Source organism: Perna viridis, chromosome 14 (assembly GCF_037379345.1).
Source record: "Perna viridis isolate PV_CMFRI_1.1 ecotype Kerala chromosome 14, ASM3737934v1, whole genome shotgun sequence".
Classification (NCBI taxonomy): Eukaryota; Metazoa; Mollusca; class Bivalvia; order Mytilida; family Mytilidae; genus Perna; species Perna viridis.
The window spans coordinates 20751171-20775065 of NC_142458.1; the positions used below are offsets into that span (position 1 = coordinate 20751171).

At 33.1% G+C, this 23895-nt stretch overlaps 1 protein-coding gene across 3 annotated transcripts in view; it reads left to right on the forward strand.

Annotated features, from left to right (window-relative positions):
• Positions 1-23895, forward strand: part of LOC148598588 (sperm microtubule associated protein 2-like) — a 32446-nt gene continuing 8551 nt past the window's right edge. The window contains exons 1-6 of one of the 3 annotated variants that reach the window (XM_088562565.1): positions 1-159; positions 1941-1990; positions 3043-3099; positions 4394-4480; positions 11082-11145; positions 17368-17432. In XM_088562565.1, the coding sequence (XP_088418691.1) occupies positions 143-159; positions 1941-1990; positions 3043-3099; positions 4394-4480; positions 11082-11145; positions 17368-17432 (340 nt within the window). In that variant the 5' untranslated portion in view covers positions 1-142. Of the gene's footprint in view, positions 160-1940; positions 1991-3042; positions 3100-4393; positions 4481-10757; positions 10998-11081; positions 11146-15770; positions 16010-17367; positions 17433-23895 lie in introns of those variants that run through there. The other 2 variants (XM_088562566.1, XM_088562568.1) reach the window with 2 other exon arrangements.

Genomic DNA, 23895 nt, shown 5'->3' on the forward strand with positions numbered 1-23895 from the left:
TAACAGTTTTGGATATGTCTTTCATTTCTTCAGTTTTCTTAAAACCAATTCCCCTTGTTTCCCTTTGACACAGAAAATTACAATTTTGTTGGAGTAGCGGCAATCATAGTCGTCTTTAGACGTTAATAATCTTCTGAGGAAAATGTCTGAAAAACCAACGTAAGTTCTTATATTTAATTTTCTAATATGCAACTTTTGTACTTGTTATATAATTACCTTAATTTTATACTGACATGGTATCTGTCTGTTTAAATCAAAAATTAGTTAGTGTTATTCTTTGTTGTATAGTTAGTTTTTTAAAGCACAGTTTTTGCTATGTTTTGCTTCTTTATGTTTAGTTACTTTATAAAAGAAATAGAGGATTTGCCTATGAAGGACAGAGCTATGTTTACTCACATAACATTTTACCTTGTTGATAATGCACCACTGTGTTGCTATATTACTGATGTGTCGACCAACGGGAGTATGCTAGACTTTTTGCAACACACGCTGTGTGTCTGAGTTGACAGCTCTCTACCAAAGACGATGATTGTGATTTACCGTCTATGTACTGGATTCCTAAACTCCACAAGAATCCATACAAACAACATTTCATAGCTTGATCTGCAAAATGCACCACCAAACTTCTTTCAAACGTTTTAACTTCTATACTCACAACTGTCCTACCACAACACTAGTTACTCCCGTAGTTGTATTAATTCAATGTGGATCCTGAAAATTCGAAAGATCTTTTGGAGACAATCAGCTCAAGACTATTATCTGAATATATTAGCTTTAAAACATATGGTTTTTCAACACTGTATACTTCTTTGGGAACAAATTGTGCTCCTTTACTTGCTGACCTATTCTTCACTCTTATGAGGCTGACTTTATAGCTGGTCTGATCCGGAAGAAAGAATTTCGTTTGGCTAGATCCTTTAATCTCAGTTTCCGCTAAATAGATGCGTATTATCTTTAAACAATCCTAATTTTGGGGGTTTGATACATCGCGTCTACCCCCAAAGAACTTGGGTTAAAGGATACTAAAGACACTGTGAAGTCGGCTTCATATCTTGACCTACACTTAGAAATCGATGATAAAGGAAAACTATTGACCAACCTTTACGACAAACGTGATAACTTTTCATTCAGAATTGACAACTTTCTTTTCATCTGCGGCAACATCCCGTCACACCTGCGTATGGAGTGTTCATATCACAACTCATACGTTATGCCAGAGCTTGCCGAAACTACGCAGACGTTTTGTATCGCGCTAGAACTCTAACAAATAGGCTTCTGGAACAGGGTTATGTTGCTACAAGATTGAAGTCATCACTACAGAAGTTTAATGGTCGCCATCATGAACTCGAGGGTTGTTATGGTGTATACATCTGCACCATGAAAACTGATTTATTTAACAGGTCATAGTTTCCCTTTCCTCGTTTGTTTACCCCGGACTTGACTTTTTATGAGCAACTGGGCGGGTGTTTCTAGAAAAAAACAGAGACGCTTACCCTACTGGTGCACCTTGTCCATGCTCCCAGTTTTTAGCGAAGTCCGAGTTGCTCATTTGCTTTTGTTACTTTGTATATATGATTTTAGTTACTTTATGTTCTTTGTTGTGTATGTCTGTTTTCCATGTCTGGTCTTTTGTCCCTGGATTGTATTCTTTTGATTACCGCTATAACATTGGTTCCTTGATTACTCTTTCGAACAATCACTTCTTTACTGCACACATCATTTTCGATATACGTCACTTCAGACAGACGACTTCTCTGAGCATCTAACAAGGACGTTATATTCATACTTTATGTGCTTGTTCCGCTGTATGCGCAGTATGAATTTTGATCAAAATGGAAAAAATCAATTTTGCTTTATTTCGAGATATGAGCTCGCACTAATATATCTTACGGGACGAAATGAGTTTTCAGTTGAGTTGTTGTTTTGTATATTTTGTTTAGGACGCCGAGTTTTCCACCAATAGGAAGTGTAAAGAAACAACCAGAAAATGGTAAAAATATGTTAATTTAAATTGGGATAATTATCAAGAAATAATATATTATTATTTTGTGCTGATTATAAAGAAAATCAAATGACAAATTAATATAAACATTCCGAAAGTGTATTTGCTCCTAGGAACTATTATTATCAATTAACTTAATTATGTGTAGAGGCAGACATTGTAAATAAAACATGAAGTAATATATTTTGTACCCTAGTATTAAATTATTACTAAAACCGACGATGACACCAGTCCATTTTACCTCGTCTAGACCAATGATCAAACTGAGTTAATGTCATAATTTTGCTTTCTTTTGTCATGCTTTATATCTTTCTTTTCAAAAACCTATGACACTTTACGGGATTGTTTGAATACAAGAATTAAGGCAAAAGAACCACTTAAAAGATATGTAGGTGACTATGTACAGTGGAAACAAAGGACCTCCGTGCTCTTTCCGCTTTTTCTTTAGATTAAATGAAAATATCTATTGAAATGTCTCAGCACTTTAAAATTTCATCAAAGTATTGAAAAAAAGGCTTTCTTTAAATCTTCTTTTGGGGGAAAACGATTGGTCGTAGATTAGGCGGCTTCGCCTACTAAGTTGAAAATCGGAACGACAAGGACAACACATTAAGTTGAAATATGAAATATTAAGTACGCATCTGTCTACTGATATACAAGGGAATTTATTTCACGTGATTTCCATACGAATTTCACATGATTTTTACACGAATTTCACATGGTTTTCAGCTGAATTGAGCAAATAAATTTTGTAATAGAGTTGACTTGAAATTTAGGTGAATCGAGCCTTCACGTGAAATTCACGTGTAATGTTAACATGATTTAGAAATTCCTGACTTTTCGAAAGCGCAAAATAAACGCTCGTGAGTAAATTCTTAGTCTTATATATGACAGAATCCCCGAAAATTAGCTATCGTGAAACTTGATAATAGGGATGGATTTTTATAATGTTTATGATTTTTTAATTTAACCAATTAAACCGTTTAACATGTTTCAATCAATGATACATTCAGAGGTTTTTTTTTTGTTTTTTTTTTTAGATCTCCCTCCTACTAAGAAGATAGTCAAAACAAAACGACTACCAAAGATTGAGCAGTGTAAGTATAATTCATTATGTTCATTAACTTTAAACAAATTCGTGAGCCTTCTTGTGTTATATTTGATTAAGTTATTTTGAAAAAGAAACGATTGGATAATATTTTGTTACATGCAATTTCGTTATGCAGTGATTTCACAAAACATTTTAATAAACGTTGGTATGCGAACAAAAATGGCGTGTAATTATTGGGAAACCTCTCTCCTTAGAGCAAGAGTCACAACACAAGATAGAGAACACTTCGAAAAAAAAATAAATTGCTTACATTTGTGAAAGATATGATATATATGTGCAAATTGTCGCGGCAGAATTACAACCAATTGGAAAATGAAATATTTATTTGTTTGTAACACCTTAATTTTTAAAGACATGATACCAGTGTTCCACATCCTGGTCAACAATGTATTTCCTGCTTTTAAAGACACATGTAACGCTTAAGATAAACGAAAACAATTACTATCTTTTAAAAAGATAGCCGACGCAGTAAAACTTTAATTCTAATCTTCTACTTTTCTTTCAAGAAAATAACGCGTGGCACGCAACTCAAATTTTCGATACAGTTTTTTTGAACGCTATTTCAAGTTTTCGATACCGTTTTAACACCACTTAATTATCAGTGTTTGGCCAATCGGGAAACATAATTTGGATCAGGTGACTTGGGTTTCCATAGAAGAGCGTCGTCAATGTCAAAGGGTAAAAGGCGAAACTATACCTACTGCGTCGGAAAAATACAGTTCTTAAGTAAAGTTCAATGTTGACAGATCAAGCATCAACAATAGACAAAGAAGTAAAATCATAATCAAGAATACAAGATTAAAATTAATCACTTGTACTGTATATCCTGATGATCAGCATGTTATCCATTAAGTACCAGTTCATACATAATTCAGACGAAAATGGTAGAGGTGATTCATGGTGTAGAAAAACCAACCAAAACATGATGCTTTTTCGGTCTACACCACGTGCCATTTTTTAACGTACCGATGGTCCTCCCTGCATTCAGATATGTATTTTTTGAAACATTGAATTCATATCACATTAAAATAAACCAAACCAAACCAAATCAAGAACGATAACTCTTACGAAGTGCCAATTTCATGCAAAATCTATATAATTTTTATCTCATAAGTGCAACGATCATATGAAAAAAATTACTGTTTAGGTGGTCAGTAACTGTTTCTGAATGAAAAATAGAAAGTAATTTCGTGGATTTTTGACATGCATGAATCCTGTCAAATGTATATAAGGAATGCTACTTAAACAACCTTGATGAGTACCAAATCTTCATTTTATAGATAAAACATTCAAGCCACCAGAAAGAGACTACAGGGACATCGAGTTAGAAAAATTCTCAACCTTTATAAGTTCTCATTTGGCAGATGGTAAGATAAAACATAAGCTCTACATATATAGTTTCTCATTCGTTAGTGAATGGTATTCATTTACAAATTTATACGGAACGGTAATCAAGGGAACCAAGGTTGTAGCGGTAATCAAAAGAATGTAATCCAGGGACAAAGACCAGGCGTGGAAAACAGACATACACAACACTTAACATAACGTAACTAAAATCATACATACGAAGTAACAAAAGCAACTGAGCAACTCGGACTCCACTAAAAGCTGGGAGCATAGACCAGGTGCACCGGTAGGGTAAGAGTCCTCTGCTTTTCTAGAAGCTTTGAGATTGTTAGTGCCGATATAAATATTTAATCTCGACAAACTTAGTTATTTTTGTTGTGTTTGATTGTTTTGTTTTGTCTTTTGTTTTGTTTCGTTTTTTTTTTAATTCTAGCTATTGTCGTGTTCGTGGTCTCTGTGTGATTAATATGTTTTCAGGATTTATTCAGATTTACGCTGTTTCCCTCATTTTTGTTTTTCCCGTTCATGTTTGATTTCGTTAGAATATTGCCAAGGCAAACAAAAACTATTTGTATTGTAGCTGATTGTCTTTGATTGAACCATTTTAATGAATTCATGATCATAGTCACTTCTTTTTCGCAGGTCTTTCCTAGCATATCATTGCTTCTGCATACTGTATCTTGTACCAATGACACAACTACAATAATACATCTTATACAATTTACAGTATAAATAGAAGTATAATGACAAATCGATGGTACACATTTAGAACATCATGGTTCTTGATTTTGACGTTTTAAGTGGGAATAGGCAGGTTGGTTATAAAACACGAAAGGTCATCAAATGGTACAACTGATCGCATTTGTTCAAATAATGATTTATAGAATAAAAGCATGAACTTAAAATGTGGTAATATTATCAGTATATGAGCAGAGCGCATTAAGTTTTATAATTCTCGCTTTCAGTATAGATTCTTGCAGATGTCAAGGCTTCCAGAGACTTCGATAATTAAGAAAGCGACTAGTCTGGGGTTTCAGTAATTTTTTAATATAGAAATTTAGGTGTTCACCTCCTCCTTGTGACGGTGGGAGGGCTTGTATAGGAAGGCCTATTTGTTGTCCATTCAGTCGGTAAATACACATTACATTTTTTCAAAATGCATGCAGTCAATTCCAATTTAACTCGTTCAGTTATTTATTTAAATTTTCCGTTTGTCCTCAATAGCTTAAGTGCACGGTGTATATACATTCTCGTTAGAGAATTCGAAATATTTCCCTTGTGTGTCTCAGATTTCTCTGTCTTGTACTCTGGGTGGAGTTAAAATTTCTTGCTTTTGAGACATAGATATCCGTATCATCTTAGACGTTTGAGATTTGCTTCTCGTGTTTTCTCATTAAAGAAACAAGGCAATTCCTATTCTAGCCAAGCGAGATTTCATTTTCTCACTAAAGGGACAAGGATATTTCTATTTTTAGCCAAGTAAAATTTCCCGATCTCATCCATGCACGGGTAATATAAAGCACGGGACGTTTGTGACGCCACAATAAAACTTTTTGTGGCGTCTTGTAAAATTCTATAAGGAATATCGGCGAATTGGCGTATTTTTTAAGTGAGAGAAAGTATCAAACACCGGCAGAAATGCGTGCCTATGAAATCTCAGTCATCTATGATTTCAAATTCTCTAACGAGGCTCTGCTGTAATACTCTCAACATCTCACATGCATACTAAGAACTAAGTAAAATTCATAGAAGTTAAGTTGAATTTAATTAGGGGCGAGACACGGGGTACTTTAATCAATACTTTAACTATATAAGGAGTGATCTGAACTCAAATAAAGTATGCTAAAGAATGGCTGTTTAAAGTTAAGTGTGAATTTCAAATAGAACGCAAGTTTTTATTTTTCAAGTCATCACAGAAAATCCGATGTTTGTGCTACACGTTCGAGTGTCAATACCTTGCATATTTCTTTTTAATTAAAAAAAATAACAACCTTTTTACCCTCTTTCCGCTGAAGTCCGCTAGAGATAGACGTGATTTTTTTTTTATTTTTCAAGTTCGTATAGGACTGTGCATTCTTCGTTTCACCTGCGCTGATCTGTTATTGGTCTTCTTCCTTTCGTCTGCACTAATCTGTTATGCGTCTTTTTTTAAAACTTTTACTTGTGTGTGTGTGTCTATGTGTTTTTTTTATTTGTTTGTTCGTTTTTAATTGGTTTGATTGTTCTTGCCTTTGTTTTGTTTTTGTTTTTGTTTTTTTTTTGTTTTGTTTGTTTTGTATGTTTGCTTTTTGTTTGTTTGTTTATTGTTATTTTTAGGGGGTAAGCATCAACTTGTTTACTTCTTTTGAGTAAGCTGGCAAAATACGCTGACGGAATATGAGCGATTGAGATTTCTGACGGACAAAACGTGAAATTCGTGGGAGTCGTGCATTCGCGTTATGTTTTAGTAAATTTTACACGAGTTTCTTGTTAAATTCGCATGAATTGCATGTTAAATACACATGAATTGAAAGTTAAGATGGGATGAATTAAATGTGAAGTTTGATTCGTATGAACTTTATAAGAACTTGTTCCGTAAGTGTATATACTGAAAAATATAGATTTAATCTGATATTCACTATTTTTGTCGTTATAGCAACTTTTCTTCGTAAATACTAGGGCATAAATAGCTATGTACCAATTGAATTGTTCGCGTTATGTGCAGCTGGATGATAATTGGCAGCTAGCCTTCTAAAGTCATCAAGTATCTCGAATTAATTGCTTATTAGCTTTAATCTTCCGAGGTTAGTTATAGAATGTGAGACTAGAAAATATTATTATTTATTAACTATTATTATTACGATGCCTTGTTCCCATATTTTGTCATGACTATTACATTGTTAATACAGACATTCCTTCATCTTGAATAATTTTAACTGAAGGTGAAGTTGTCAGGAGTAACGGTGAAATAGTAAGTTAATTAGCATAGAGCACTAAGCATGCACTACGTATACTACGAATTGAGTTTTACTAAAAAAAATATTTCATACCCAAAGTTCCAATCTTGTTCAATGCCTTAATTTTTATTTTCCTTTGTATATATATTCTTTATTGAAACTGAAGTGCTATACATACAAATGTACTGAATTGTAAAACGAAAAATCCCTTGTATAAAGCTACATTAACGACCATTATTTTAAAAAAAAAACATACTGCATGAGGGCTTGACAAAATCTCACTTGAACGGCTGCTTTCATGGAAATAGTACTGTGGTCCATGTAAGAAGAATTAGATAAAGGCTGGTGGGCGTGTCCATTTAGTATCCACTCAGAGGCAGACAGGTGGGGATGTCTATCTAAGAACCAGACAAAGGCTGAGAAGTATGATCATTTAGTATTTTCGCAGAGGCAGGCTGAATGCATGGCGAGGATTTCAACGTACGAATCCGGTAAAGGCTAGTGGGGATGGCCATTCAGTAATCAGGTAGAGGCTGGCGGGGATGTTCATGTAAGAATAAAGTAAAAACTGACGGGGATGCCTTTGTACACGGTTATATTTATAGCCATTCGGGTCATAACGGTTACGAAAGAGTACGCAATAATATCAAGGGAACCAAAATTTCAGCGGAAGTTCCCCGATTTTAGAGCATATCGCATTTGTACCCTTTCGGATGTTGAAAGTATGCCAAAATCAGTGACAGTGAATATTTAACGATTGGCGACTTTGAAGACAGTCTTTTATTTATACTATAAAACGCACATTTTTTTCAAAACTTGCGAAAATTGATATCAACGACAGAATGTTCGTCACTTATTAGTCCGAATTTCCTCTGACACTGCCACCTTCCTCTTTTTTATTTGGATATTGAACCCGACATATCAATATCCAAATAAAAAAGAGGACGGTTGCAGGGTCAGACGAAATTCCGACAAGTCACCTTAGTACTATCATACATGACAGAATTATTCTCTAGTCTCTGATATGATATATAGTGCAGCTTCGTTATGTATATGAACAATCTGAATTAAAGTCATGATTCAACATATCTACCTATGTTGTTCGACACGAGTTGTATAACAATTCAGGGACCGAGAACTCTATCAAAATGTGTGCTAGATTTCTTTTAAAACTTCTTTTACATTCAGATTTCATCAATTTGCCAAATTCCGAACTGCATCCACTCTAGACGTTGCAGACAGCCCTATCAGAAATTGCAAGAATCTTTCTATGTTTGGGAAAATATGAATTTGTTTATTTACTCGACGTTATCCGATTGTCAAAAGACAACTATAAAAAAAAACTCGAATTCACCTCAGCCTGTTCGCAGTTTTTTCAGATTAATTTTTTCATTACTCAAAAGTTCCTTTAAAAAAAACTTGTCATTTTATTTATGTCGTTCTGTACTACAATTCTCATACAATTATTTCTCTGACTCTCGTTCACAATTACTGTATCGGGTCTCCTCACAGCGAGGTTTGTAGTCTTATACGAAGTGGAAAGATTTCATAAATTCCGCCGAAAGCAATGTAACTGACGATTCTGTCGTATTCATGCAACATGCAAAGGACGGCTTCGTTGCTTTTGAAGATAACAATATGTTTACCCTACCTGCGCACTTGGTTAATGATTTCTCCTAATTTTTTCTTGGTGCTTTCTTATGATTTATGTTATAATTGATGTTCCTGTTTCTCATTCTTTGTCTCGCTATTCTCCTTTTTTTTGTTTGCAGACGTTTCGAAAAAGAGATATAATGAAGGAAACCACCATGGTTTTATCAAAAGAATCACTGTCAAGACGATTTTCAAATACAAGTATTTTCGGCGTTTCAACAAACGGCGGGAAATATTTGTATTTAAAGTGCGCTTGATTCCTATTTGTCATTTGATTTACGTATTTAATCAGGGTCAAGTTTTTTTTTTATAGATAATAATCTTTCTTGAAGAATTTTACGTTTAAAACAAATTACTGTCCATGCAAATTATTTTTCTCGAGACGGTCTTCCGAGCATTTTGATTTTAGACACAGGTTACCAACATTTTTTCCCCATAAATTGGCTTCAGTGGTAATCTAATTGATACTCGATGTACATACGTAACATTATCATACTCTGCCAGGATGTCCTTTAGTATGGCTGTCTGGGGCATACGCCAACATGATATATTATTCATTGTTTCATTTTACAAATATATATTCAAAATTGATATTTTTTCTTGGTGGACGGGATTATTGTGGACAGTTTTCTATATGTCATTGGAACTTTACCTTATTTATTTAATGTTTTACAATTAGTAATTGATACTCGATGTACATACGTAACATTATCATACTCTGCCATGATGTCCTTTAGTATGGCTGTCTGGGGCATACGCCAACATGATATATTGTTCATTGTTTCATTTTACAAATATAAATTCAAAATTGATATTTTAATTTAAATTTGGACAGTCAAAGCAATCATGCTATGCTCAAAATTGACCTCAAAAGAAGCAAATGAAAATATAGATCGATTTGTTGGGTAACATCTAACACTGCTGGAGTAGTATGTATTATGAGGCTCCAACGTCTACATCAGCGGATCAAGGGGAGGCTGTAGGGGATTGGCACTCCTCCTTCTTATTGAAAAAAAAATGCCAGTTTGTGTGTAAAGTTGCAAAAATGGCAAATAATCCCCTAGCACCCCTTTTTTTCTAAGAAACCCCGGCCGGCACACCTTTTCAAAGTGTCTGTATCTGCCCATGGTCAAATTGCCGATTTAGGCTGAAGACGCCCTAATGTCCAATATAATCGTACTCACTGAGTGTACTTCATCTAATTTCATATTGGCAAATTTAAAAACAAATACTTCTAAAAATATTTAAAAAACAAAACTAACAAAAACTGGAAAAATAAGTACGAGTAGGAGGACCCGCTTTGGTCAGGGATTTCCACTTTATTTATATGATTAATCAAACTTTTCGCTTGCGTCCGCCTATGAAATTGACTAGACTTTGAAAAGCAGATCAAAACTAATATTTACAACCAAGGCGAAACATATATATCAATTTGGGGAGTTAACATAACTATTCATGAGATATATGTTCCTTAGAACTGCACATTCAGGATTGTTGACTCCCATCTTAGACCCGAATGTATTTATTAAGATTTATTTTGTGGTTTCGGGTGTATGAGAGCAAAATATACGCAATAAATAAATAAAATAATGTATTTTAAGTATACATGTATTCTAACTGACTCACAACTCCCCGGACTGTTTATAATTACATCATACATATACATATAAATATATATATATATCGATTTTCTTACTTTCAATATTTAAATCCAGATGTTTACAAATTGTAAAATAAAGTCCTATTAAAGATTAAGTGTCTTTTTAAACAGAAAGGAGTTTTAATATAATCATCGAATATTTTCCTTGATTGATCGGGGTATAAAACGGCTTACCGATAATGAAGTGAAATTGGCCAATGAGAACAATGAAAACGCGTCATTGACAACGAGCAGCCTGACAACAACCGCGGGAAAAGATGTCGCAGAACGGGGATACTGCTTCCAAAGGTAAATGGTAACAAAATATGCATCGTAGAAGCTATTTTCGTATGTACTTGGGACTTTTTTAACTCAGGATTTATATCTTTTCAGAGGACAGACGAATTGAAACACTTGCGAAGCCTAAACGCGTACCTGTTGATTACCAGGACGATCGGTAAGAAAAAAGGGGGATGGGGGAGATAACCACGTGTATTTGTTTACATATGTAATTTTGACTTTAATGCTTTTATTCTGATGGGACTTTATAGTGCGTTTCTCATTTTGTCCCATACAATGTAAATTAATACCAATTCTAACATATAATTCTTAATTTTGCCGAGGAAGAACAAAAAATCCATTTATGGATTCGTGGGTGTATATTATTAGATATTATAATGTCCCTGCTAGGGTTCAAATGTTCATTGTTCACAAATAGAATACTTCAAGTTATATTAAGTAACAATGACAAATTTTACTCAGCCTTGGTCTTTCTGTAAGACAAAATGACATCCTGGCAATTATTATTTTTTTAAGTCATCACTACAGTCGTACAGAAGTTTTATGGACGTCATCATGAACTCGTAGGTTGTCATGGTGTATCCATCAGTACCAAGAGAACCGATTTGTTCAATGTGTCAGTAGTTTCCCTTTCCTCATTTTTCTACCCTATGCTTGAATTTTTATGAGCAGCTTGGTAGGTGTTTCTAGAAAAGTACAGGACTCTTTCCTTGCTGATGCATCTGGTCCATGCCCCCAGTTTAAAGTGGAGTCCAAGTTGCTCATTTACTTAAGTTGCTTTTTATGTATTATTCTGGTTATTTTATGTACCTTTTTTTGTGAGTCTGTTGTCCATGTCTGGTCATTGTCCCTGGATTACATTCTTTTTATTTCCACTAGAATCTTAGTTCCCTTGATTACTCTTTCATACACATGTACATGTAGATGTATCTTTTCTGGGATAACATTTAACTATAAAATAATATTCTGATTACTAATTTAAAAATTGCCTGAATATTATTTTTTTTTTAAAAACCAGGGAAATAAGTATCATCAAAATCTATCTGAGTCATAATCACCTAACATTGTGAACTCTTTTTACATCACAAAAAAACAAGCCCCACTTTTTACTTAGTAATTATAACCCTAAAGGAAACTCCTTCAGACACATGAATGAATAATGATCAGAAGCTTGTGTTTATGGAAACAATTTAATAGCCATGGAAAACATTTATCTATAATAAAATTTCCCAGGATGAAATTTGATGTTAACTTATTTTCGGTGGAAAGTATTTCACACAGAATACTATTGTATGTTACATTTTCAGCCTGCCGTACCCCACCAAAATAAAAAAAAATATTGATAAGATAATGTAAAGTTTTTATTTAGGCCAAAAAAAGTGTCTGTTTCGGGTGTCCCGACCGACCCTAATACATTTTTTCTCCAAAATTAACATAATCAGTAATTTCCGCCAATTTCCGGTATAATACGGATCATTTCCGGTAAAAACAGATTGTACGTTTAAAACCGGGTCACAATAGCGTTCGAATAGGAGACAGAATTATATCACTGATTATGTGCACAATGGAAGCCACGAGTATCGTGGCACTAAGACATACATTTGTGCATCTATAACATACAGGTCAGACATTCTTCATACTCAGATTTAATAAAACAAATGAATGAAACTTTATTCATATAAATATGCATTTTTCACTTTGCCTTTCAAAAAATACATCAATGAACAGAGAAATTTGTGACTTTTTAAAATACATTTGCAGGTAACATCTTAAAATACAGTGTATTATATTTTGTTCAAATTCCTACAAAAAATAAGTGTATTGTAATAAAAGACATGATTAATAGGTGTGTATGTTAAAAATTAAACTTTCTACTTAAAACCAAACACTTTCATGACTTAAATATGATGCTATTTTACAAATATAGGCTCAACTTTATTCGAGAAAAAATAAAATGAAAAAAAAATGAAAATGCCCTATTTTTGGGAGGAATGTAGCCTTAAACAGACTTTTTTTTGGCCTTATAAATATATCTATTACTGAAACACCCTAATACTATGGTTCAGTGAGGTTCTAAATTCATTTATTAGGAAAATTAATTAGAAATTTATAGGATAACCAAGTTATTAGCAAAATCGCAAAAGAAAGTGTAAACTTCACAGCCACCCGGTAATAAATAGTAGAACTTTAAATCTAGTCACCAGTGCTCTTGATAATTGTCGGCTACATCTGGCAGTCTGTATAATGGTTTATGTGTGTATTTTGTCATGTCAAAGTCTGATAATGGAAACATTTTTAGTTAGTATAACAATTTACGGCCATTTACTTGGACGAGTGAAAATGTAATGGGAGAAAGTTATTTATTATATGGTCCACTGAGTGTCATTCAGGGCATGCCACAAGGTAAATATAATTACACTTGACAGACAATTTCAAAATGATGGGTTTTTCATACCATGTCTCACCCACTGCCCAATTCTTACAGAGACTGACACTTAAGCTATCTACATGACTTTGTGTTAGCGTATTGCACACCCACACATCCTTACCTCTTAGATGAGAGCATAGATGTACAAGTAAGCACATTAATCAAGCAACATAATGTTGATGTCACTCTTTTTTAAGTTATTTTGCGTTTATGCCAAAGGAGTTTATTTTTGTACCCAGATAACCTATCTTATTCCCTTAACTATGAAACAAAATGTATCTACACATATGGATAATCAATTGTTCTTAAATAAAATATGAAACTGTTTTGTTTTTACATCTATTGTGTCTATGATAAAGTCCTTGTATTCATCAATGTTAGTAATTATTATTAAACAGTATCATTTTATTTTGATACAGTGAACTATATAAATTGTATTTTTTCATGAAAACATAAATAAAATACATTCAGGGGTGTAGCTAGGCTTGTCTTATTTGTACGCAAAATTACGGCTAGGGGTCTTTTTTTGGGGGGGGGTGGCTCAAGGCCCCCAGTGAGTCATTGCATAAAACCTTTATTTCATCTTTAAAATGTGTATTTTTATTTTTGTTACTTTTTCCGAAAGTACGCAACTGTGTATTTGCGTATAGGCAGCTACGCCCCTGACATTTATGACAGACTGACAGATTTTTGAAACCTGGCTAATAATGAGGGAACAAACATTTGATTTTTATAGGGGGTTGGGGTTTAAAATCCTGGACAGAAACTATACAGAACAAAATCCAGGACAAAATTTTATCCTAAATAAAAACTTAAGATAAATGTCATTTATTTATAAGTACACAGAGGTAAAAGTTAATGCTATCATCTTTCAGAGTTAGAAATAGTAGCAAAAATTTATATAGCCATATAGTAAATATATCAAAAAAATGTGTTCAGGACTGGCTTAAATATGTCAGTGAGTTTCCTACCCTGCTTCTTTATGTTAATTTTACTGGTGAGTCTTTCATTCTTTCAAGCTAATTTGTACCAGTTCATTGTTTGATTTCATTATAATGAATATGGTGCTACCTTTGATGCTGGCCATATATGTTGTATAATAAATGTAGGGTCTGTAAGTCTCGTCTCGTGACTCTGCAGTTTCATGAGATTGAGTCCATCTGTACCATTCAAATTCATGGAGTTCCATAACTAACATCCCATTGGGTTCAATATTTAAATTAAAAATATCTTTTTGTGTAAAAATACTGATAAAAATGACAAATATCTGCTTCTGTAGGATAAAAATGCTAAGAAAAGCATAAAATAGAAAATTTTGTATTGTGCAGCATTTCGATTTCCCAAAAGGGAACAATAAAATGGGGATGATATTTGGATTTCAATATGTTTTACATAAAAAATTCTGGAAGGGAAACTGAAACTAGAAGGGGACTTGCAAACCCTGTATAAAATGTGTATTTTTAATCACACTAAGAAGTCCGTAGGTAGTGTTTGGTATTGTGCTACAGTTGAAATGCACAGATTTATACTTTTTTATTCATATGACCAACAAGAATTCCTTGATTTTCCCGTCGTGAATACAAAAGGTAACATGACCTGCATTAAGTTATCAGCAGCAACAGGTATGCCACATTTGACATCACTACCGTGTATGTCAGCCTTGCTAGTATGTGTAATAAAAACCTGAAATAATCATTGGGGACTGTACACTTAAAATGTGCTGTTAAAATTCAATGTTGAATTTTATGGTTTACGTAGTAAAACTTTCAAATTGCACTTAAGGGCTAAATATTTAAATACAAACGTGAAATCGTTGTATTTCAATGGATTCAGATTTTAAAACTGTCAATTATATGATGAAGTACTGGATTTCAACACCTGCCACCATTTATCTGAGTGAGCCAACTCGTTTCAGATATAATTGTTTGGGTATTTAAGATTATCACCAAAACATACAGAAGTATTTAAAAATTTTATCTTGACTGGTATGACTTGTTCTGGGGGAGATAGGTTTTTGTATAGTCCATGTTAAATAACGGAAAAAAAATCACTGAAGCGTGGTCTTCACTTATCATTACGATGTAATTAAAGTGTTGGTTTAACTCCTTTATGAATTTAAATTAAATTTTTTAGTCTTTAATTAGGTAATTTCATTTTATTCCACCTCAGAGACAGACACAAAAGAAATCCTAGCCTATACAAACAGTTTACTAAAGATTTTTAATTACACTTAATTTTTGTGCATGCATGAAAATTTTATCTTTTAAAACTATTTAATGAATCTTTTTATGAACCCTTAAAGGTCCTTTCAAGTGGACTAAATTTTAATTTTATCTGTTAAATGTACACACAAGGAAAACAAACCAAGCTGCCAGGGGTCTATAGTAGTGTGAGAAAACTACAATGTACGTGTTTTGAATTAATGCATGCTAATGGAGTTAGCACACTGAGGAAACATATACTATACTATTGTCATAATATGTCTTAGTGTTGAATATTGTTAAAGGAAGACTTTCTATAATATACATTGTTACTTAATTGGATTTTTTTTATGACGGAACATGTATATTAATGCAAACCCTTCATCAGCAAGGTATGGGAAATAATTGTTAGGGCTTATCCATTTCATAATTTTAATTTACATGTGCATTGACATGAATTGAGTTTCACTGTTTTGTACAAAAGGAACACTACCTTTCCCAAGCTTTGAATTTTGGTATGTTGACAGTATGCTGATCAATGGCTGACTTCTAAAGCACTTACAATAGCATTTTAGCCATTGTTAAAATCCGTGGTTGTTTCTAGAAAAGAGGATGTTTACCCTACCAGTGCACCTGGTCCATGCTCCTAGTTTTTAGTGTAGTCCGAGTTGCTCATTTACTTTTGTTTCTTTGTATGTAGTATTTTAGTTATCAGTACTTTATGTTCTTTGTTGTGTATGTCTATTTTCCATCTTTAGTCTTTGTCCCTGGATTACATTCGTTTGATTTCCACTAGAATCTTTGTTCCCTTGATTACACTTGTATATGGACATAATATACATGTACAATATGACTTCATCAGTCCAAGTTGATTTTCACAGGACATTTTGCTATATAACTGAAGTTGCACAACCATAGCAATACATGTAAAAACTTGTAGAAAAACACTTTGATCACAAGGGCCCATCAAAATTACTTTTCACCCACCATCAGTTATGACCCAATTTGTATCACTGTTTTTACTGGCCAGTTTAAAAGTATCTACCATTCTAAATGTCTAACATAAATCTTCACAATATACTAATTAAATAAGAAATACGCCAAACTATCAGTAAGACAAGCAAGCAATACGCCAAACTGTCAGAAAGACATAACTTTCATTAAACAAGAAATACACCAAACTATCAGGAAGACAAGACTCTCAACAATGAGAGATCAACACAGTAATTTAAAAAAAAAACATGATTTATATTTAGAAAAAAAATTCTCATTTTCAAAGAAGAATAATCATATTTTTAGTTTACCCATGTAAGATTTCCTTGTCTTTCTGATGGGTGGGAGGATACAATAAAATGTTTTATGATGTCTTATATATACAAAGAGATTTCAGGAAGCAGGATAGTCTGAATGGTGTGCTTATCACAAAATGAATTTTATAAGTAAAAAAAATCAAAAACTCTCAGAAAATGTGAGACTGAAATCTTACGCACCTTTCAGGTAAGAGGCATAGCAGAGCCTCACAATAGAACTGGAAATCTTACCCTTGGGTGTCTTAGATTTTTTTGGCCTTGCAATCTCAATGGTGTAAAGATTTTTTTTAATGTGACACACCATCACCCAACACAGGATATTTTTTTTTTTTATGTTGGCAAGTATTATTAAAAACAGCATATTTAGTTATCAAACTGATGGAAAGACAAGAACATGAATACATCATGTAGCTTATACATATGCTATTTTCTGCTTTCAGACGATCAGTGTATTGGATAGAGAGTAAACCACCTACCCCTGGTCAAGATGGCGTCACTGTTATTGGTAAGATCATGTATAAAGGAGCATGTTCAGAAAATATCAAAATCAGCACCAAAAACTAAAGTCTTTCAAATAAACTTGAAAATTGCATAATTAACTAGTTGAATATGTGCCTTCATTAAAATCAGAGTTTTCATTGCTGTTAATGCATGTATTGCACTAAAATTGTAGATGAAAGCAAAGCAAAATAAGAAAGTTTAGCTGAATTGTGTTAAAATAACTTATTTCATGAGACATTTTTATGTAGAAAATATAGAGTGCATTTGTTGAACTCTTTGACATTTATACAAAATGGTCTTCTTCAGCATCACAACTCTTGACAAAAAATTTTGTTGTTCTTAGCTTGCACTCTATATTTTTGGATTAAAAAACTACCCCTTATCTTCTCATATATGTGAAAATTCTTCGAAAACTATAGAAACAAAGTTTTATGCCCTCCTTGTGACTAAATTATGATACAACAGCTTGTATTTTCTGTATATGGTATTCAGAGAGTATTTAAGCTTTAAATTAGGCAAATAGAAAATTTCCAATACTAAGTTGAAACCTTGGCAAAATAGTAGGCCCGAAATAGTGTTAGTGAATTATCCCTTTCCTCAACCAAGTTATGATAATTAAATGTCAGTCCCTGTAAGAATCAGGCAGTAGGTGAAACATGGTTATAAAACCCATTATTTCAAGGGCATACAACTATGTCAAAAACCTCTTTTTTCAAAGATTCTGTTGAAAAAATTCTGAGCAAATCTAATGATGCAGAGATCAAATAATGGTCTTTTCTAGTAAAGAAAGCATCCTTGAGTGAAATCATATTGTCAGATTGGAGGGTTTTGACATGCATGTTTCTAATTTTTCCAATTTTGCCTGATTCTTACAAATACTTGCACTTAATGTGAAAACTATACAGTGAGCATTACTGGACTAAGTATTCATAAGATTCATCTGTACAAATTTATTGAAGGGAACTTATTTTATTTTTCAAAAATGTTTTACATTGGATAAATGGGGAAGCACTCTATACTTCAACAGTGATTAAGCCAAAATGGCCATGAAGTATTTAGGGTAGGCAAAAAAATTAGGGTAGGTAAGGTATCAGGAAATAAACACGTTTTTTCTTTGCTGTGATAGTATTATCGGAATTGTTAGTAGGGTACATGTACCAGTTTTGGTGGGTTTGGTAAACCTTGAAATTTGATTCCCAATGAAATGGAAAGTTTCCATTCGATTGTATGATAGAGTTGTCAAATCCAAAATTCTAGAATTTACAAACTGATTTTTCACAATTCCCTGATAATTGGTACCCACGAATAAAAGACTTATCACAGTATTTGATTAACATTCAGGTATATATTGAGTATGTTCCTTAAAAACCTGTATAGTAAGTAAGAAACAGATGAAACTATAACCGCCTTAAACATTTTGATAAACTGGGATGAAAGTAGAATATTTAGCATTCCTACAAATGTACTTGTACAGTTAAAAATATAATAAGTTATCAACTGTAATTTGACTACATACATACATAAATCAGGCTTAAAGACCCTAATTAAGACATCACAACACAGACAAAATAATTGATCAGCTTTCCTTAGTACGCAAATCTCTTATTTAAACTCATTTGTAGTTCGATATTGAGTACTTATAACAATACTCCTCAGACATTTGACAAACATTACTAATTGTTGACTTTACCTCCCCTTTATTATAGTATATATATACCATTTTTATTAGCTCACCTGGCCAAAGGGCATGTGAGCTATTGCCATCACTTGGCGTCTGTCATCGTCATCCGTCGTCATCATTAACAACTAGACAAAACTCTTCTCCTCTGAAACTACTTGACTGATTAAAACCAAACTTGGTATAAATGTTCTTAGGGTATCCTGCATAGAGGGAATGTGGGGATTTTTGAATTGTCGAAAAACATGACTGCCATTACTAAAAATAGAACATAGGGGTCAGACAGTAGTTTTTCATATATATCTCCAAAACCGTTAGGTTTAGCTAAATTCTGACATCGGGTAAAAGTGTTCAGCATGATGAGATCTATCTTTGATCAAGTTTTGATTTGATTCCATTAAGCTATTTTGGAGTTATTGCCCTTTTTTAACGATTTTTGCTATTTTTAATGTTATTTCTTTCAAATATCTTTTTCTCTGACACTACTTGACCAATTGAAACCAAATTTAATGTGAATGTTTCTTCTGATATCCTGCATAGAACTGATGTGGGGATTATTGATTCATCGAAAAATATGGCCGCCGTTACTAAAATAGAACATAGGGGTCAGACAGTAGATTTTTGACCATATCTCCAAAACCATTAGGTTTAGCTAAATTCTTACATTGGGTAAAAGTGTTCAGCATGATGCTATTTATCTCTGGTCAAATTTTGGTTTTAAGGTCTCACTAACCACTTCTAACGTTTCCATTACTTTACATGTTAAAAAAGTAATTTTCAAAGTCTCACTGTGAATTCCCAGGACAAATGACATCTTAAAGCTGAAATACCGTTGCGAAGCTTGGAAAATAAGGCTTCCAAAATCATTATGCTAATGGTACGATGATAGTAGAAATTCTTCACAAAATTTACTTGAATAAATAATACTGAAAATCCACATTTTTACCTGTTCTGCTAACTGACAGCATGGAGGCAAATTACTCACACATGTAAACAATATTCATACACTTTTGTAGTTAATTACATATATGATTTTAAAGTACACATTCTCAGCTTTATTTTGACTACTTTTAATCATAATACACACAAATAATGCACTTACAATGCATATGTCTAGGTTCAGTGTGTTTTTGGTACTACATAGGGGGGTGGCCATTTGACCCGGAAGCGGTTAGTGAGACCTAATCTGTTAAATAGGAGTTATTGCCCTTTTTCATGATTTTTTCTATTTTTAATGTTATTTCTTTCAAAAATCTTCTCCTCTGACACTACTTGACTAATTGAAACCGAACTTTGTAGGAATGTTCCAAATTTAACCAAAATTTAAACCAAATTTAATATGAATGTTTCTTGTGATATCCTTATTATAAGGCCTTCAAAGGTCTTAAGGGATCAAAGTTGTCAGGCGACTTCTTGTAAGAGTTATTGTCCTTGAAAGATAATTTTTTTTTTACAGTTTTCAGCCAATATCTTGAAATCTATAATAGATAGAAAGAAACTTTCAATTGCTGAAATGATCCTTATGAAAAGTCCTACCAAAGTCTTCTGGAGTCAAAATTGTTGGACATCTTGTTAAATTTATTACCTTTAAAAGACAAACTTTAACCAGGTGAGCAATTCAGGCTCCCGGGAGCCTTTTGTTTGGTGTAATTCAGTCTTCAACTTTGCATTGTAATCATTTAATTTCTGCTCCTGGTGTTTATGTTTACCCAGAATTATTTGCTTGGCTTTGGTTCCACCCATTGTTGTAGTCAAGAACTCCATATATTGTAGACAATATGCCATTATGTGGCACTCTCTATATGCACCCTCTTTTAAAGTCATTTATTAAATACCGCCTGTTATGTCTATAGGTCTATTGTATATTGACAATGGCACTCCTAAACTTAATTCATGAAGATTGCCTGTTATTGTTATTTAGAAGTTTTAAAAAATTAGCTGTAATGTTCTATTGCCGTACTTTGTGTAAGAAAGGTATGAGTATTACAATAACTTCAGAAGTATTTAAACTTTCATTGACACTTTAATTCATAATATTTATATAAACTTATCATAAGTTTTTCTTTATAAGGCCAAGCCAAAGTTATACTTGATTTTTCTCCCATACATTTAGAGAATTGAAATATTTTAGGATTGTTTTTGAAAAGTAGCAGTCTTTGTTAGAATCCTGCGGATTCTGTAATATGTGATACAAAAAAAAATTCTTTTAATATAATTTTTAATAAATTCTGGTCCAATTAAAATTGGATGCTTATTCAGACATTATTTAGGTCAGGATAATATGAATCATTGACTGTGGACCAATCGAAATTAATGACATTACAGTACCAAAATTACCTTTGTTGCCTGAAGAGACCCAATTAACCAATCACATCAAACTTAATTATTCTATGGAGGAAAAAAGTGATATCTGATTTTCATGGAAATTCTTTAAGTTCTCTGTTTAGAATGATTTAAAAGCTGATTAATGTCTCCAAAATTTTATAAGAGGAACAAAACATCAGAGACATCCTGTATATTATGTACTGTAAATGTATTAATTTATTTTCACCATTTTCGCAGTGTAGAGAAAAGAGCAAAAAAAAGTACCTGGGAAATTGATTTTAAACACTTTATTATGCAAACAATTTCTTGAAACTGTTACCTGTTAATATGTTAACTGTATACAATCCGCTAAAATAAGCAACTATGAAAATTGATGCGTTTATAGTATATATAGATGCTCTAAAAAATGAATGGCTCAAAATATATAACACTTAACACTCTGTGGTATTCTCCCGGAGTAGGAACCATAGGGCTCCGCCACAGGAGGCTAAATTGCCCGACCCTACCCACTTCTCCCTATTTCCAGTGACAATCAAAATTTGTCGACCCCATTGTCCTTGTGTCCCATCCCTTTTTCATTTCATCATCATTTCATGTTCATTTTATCATCAATTTCATGTTCATCGTCTGAATATAGCTGAAATACTGCTGCTCGGACGTTAAACCCCAACAAACAAACAAACAAACTTAACACTCTGTCAGAAGAGACAGATAAAACAGTATGGCAGTACTTTATCAACAGATCAACAGAAGTGTTACATTTTTGTATTTGAGCACCTGATTATTCAAATAGTCCTGTACCAAATATGTTGACAGAAATGAATTCACAAGCACAAAAAATAGTACTTGGGAAGTTGATTTTAAACACTTAATTATGCAAACTCTTTCTTGAAACCATGAAAAGCATGAGTGTGATATCTATCTGTTCTTTTTTCTGTTATCTGATAAAAATGGCATAAAAAAATTGTTCGGCTTCTTATTTTCTGAAGAATCCAATATTGAAATTGAAGCAATTTTGTTGTAGACCTTGAAATAGGAATCTACACAGTGTAATTGCAAGATATGTTTGTTTATATATAAAAAAATTATAAATACATGTACATGTAAATTTATATGTACCGGTAAGCAGATTAAAATTCTAAATGACTTGTAGATTAAACTCTATATATAGGTTCTACACACTTCTTGGCCCTGTGATTAATTTTATCGAAGAATGTTTTAGTCTTGCCCCCTGCTTTTTTAAATGAATTAGCAGATCGTTTCACTCTTGACTGCCCATATTTTAGTCTTGCCCCCTGCTTTTCAGGTGAATTGGCAGATCCTTTCATTCTTGACTGCCCATATTTTAGTTTTGCCCCCTGCTTTGTAAATGAATTGGCAGATCTTTTCACTCTTGACTGCCCATATTTTTGTTTTGTCCCCTGCTTTTTAGGTGAATTGGCAGATCCTTTCACTCTTGATTGCCCATATTTTAGTTTTGCCCCCTGCTTTTTAAATGAATTGGCAGATCGTTTCACTCTTGTATACCCATATTTTAGTTTTGTCCCCTGCTTTTTAGATGAATTGGCAGATCCTTTCACTCTTGAATGCCCATATTTTAGTGTTGCCCCCTGCTTTTTTAAATGAATTGGCAGATCGTTTCACTCTTGACTGCTCATATTTTAGTTTTGTCCCCTGCTTTTTAAATGAATTGGCAGATCGTTTCACTCTTGACTGCCCATATTTTAGTCTTGTCCCCTGCTTTTTAAATGAATTGGCAGATCGTTTCACTCTTGACTGCCCATATTTCAGTTTTGTCCCCTGCTTTTTAGGTGAATGGGTCTATTGATTCACTATTGACTGTCCATATTTTAGTTTTGTCCCCTGCTTTTTAGGTGAATGGGTCTATTGATTCACTATTGACTGTCCATATTTTAGTTTTGTCCCCTGCTTTTTAGGTGAATGGGTCTATTGATTCACTATTGACTGTCCATGATAAAAAGTTTTAAGTTCTTAATTCATGCAAATTTTGTGCTGCTTTTGTGTATGTAGCTTTTTACGAGTACGAGTTTAACATTTCATTTTAAGTCCATTATTAGTATAATAACAAAACAAAAGAAGAAACAGGCATAGCAGATTTATGTAATACCAAGATCAGTTGTATTTGCTTTGTTTTTTTCTTTGTTATATGTTCACATGTATAACTTAACAAAAACCTAGAATTTGTTATTTAAAAGGAGTGCAGCATTGTGATCAATGTTTCTATTTTAATACAAAATGACTCTTTGCTTAATATAGGATTAGTAGATGCCCGAGCAGTAATATTTCAGCTATATCCAGGCGATGAACATGATGGATTAATTGATGGAGTTTAACGACCCGGGCAGTAATATTTCAGCTATATCCAGGCAATGAACATGATGAATTAATTGTTGGGGTTTAACGCCCGAGCAGTAATATTTCAGCTATATCCAGGCAATGAACA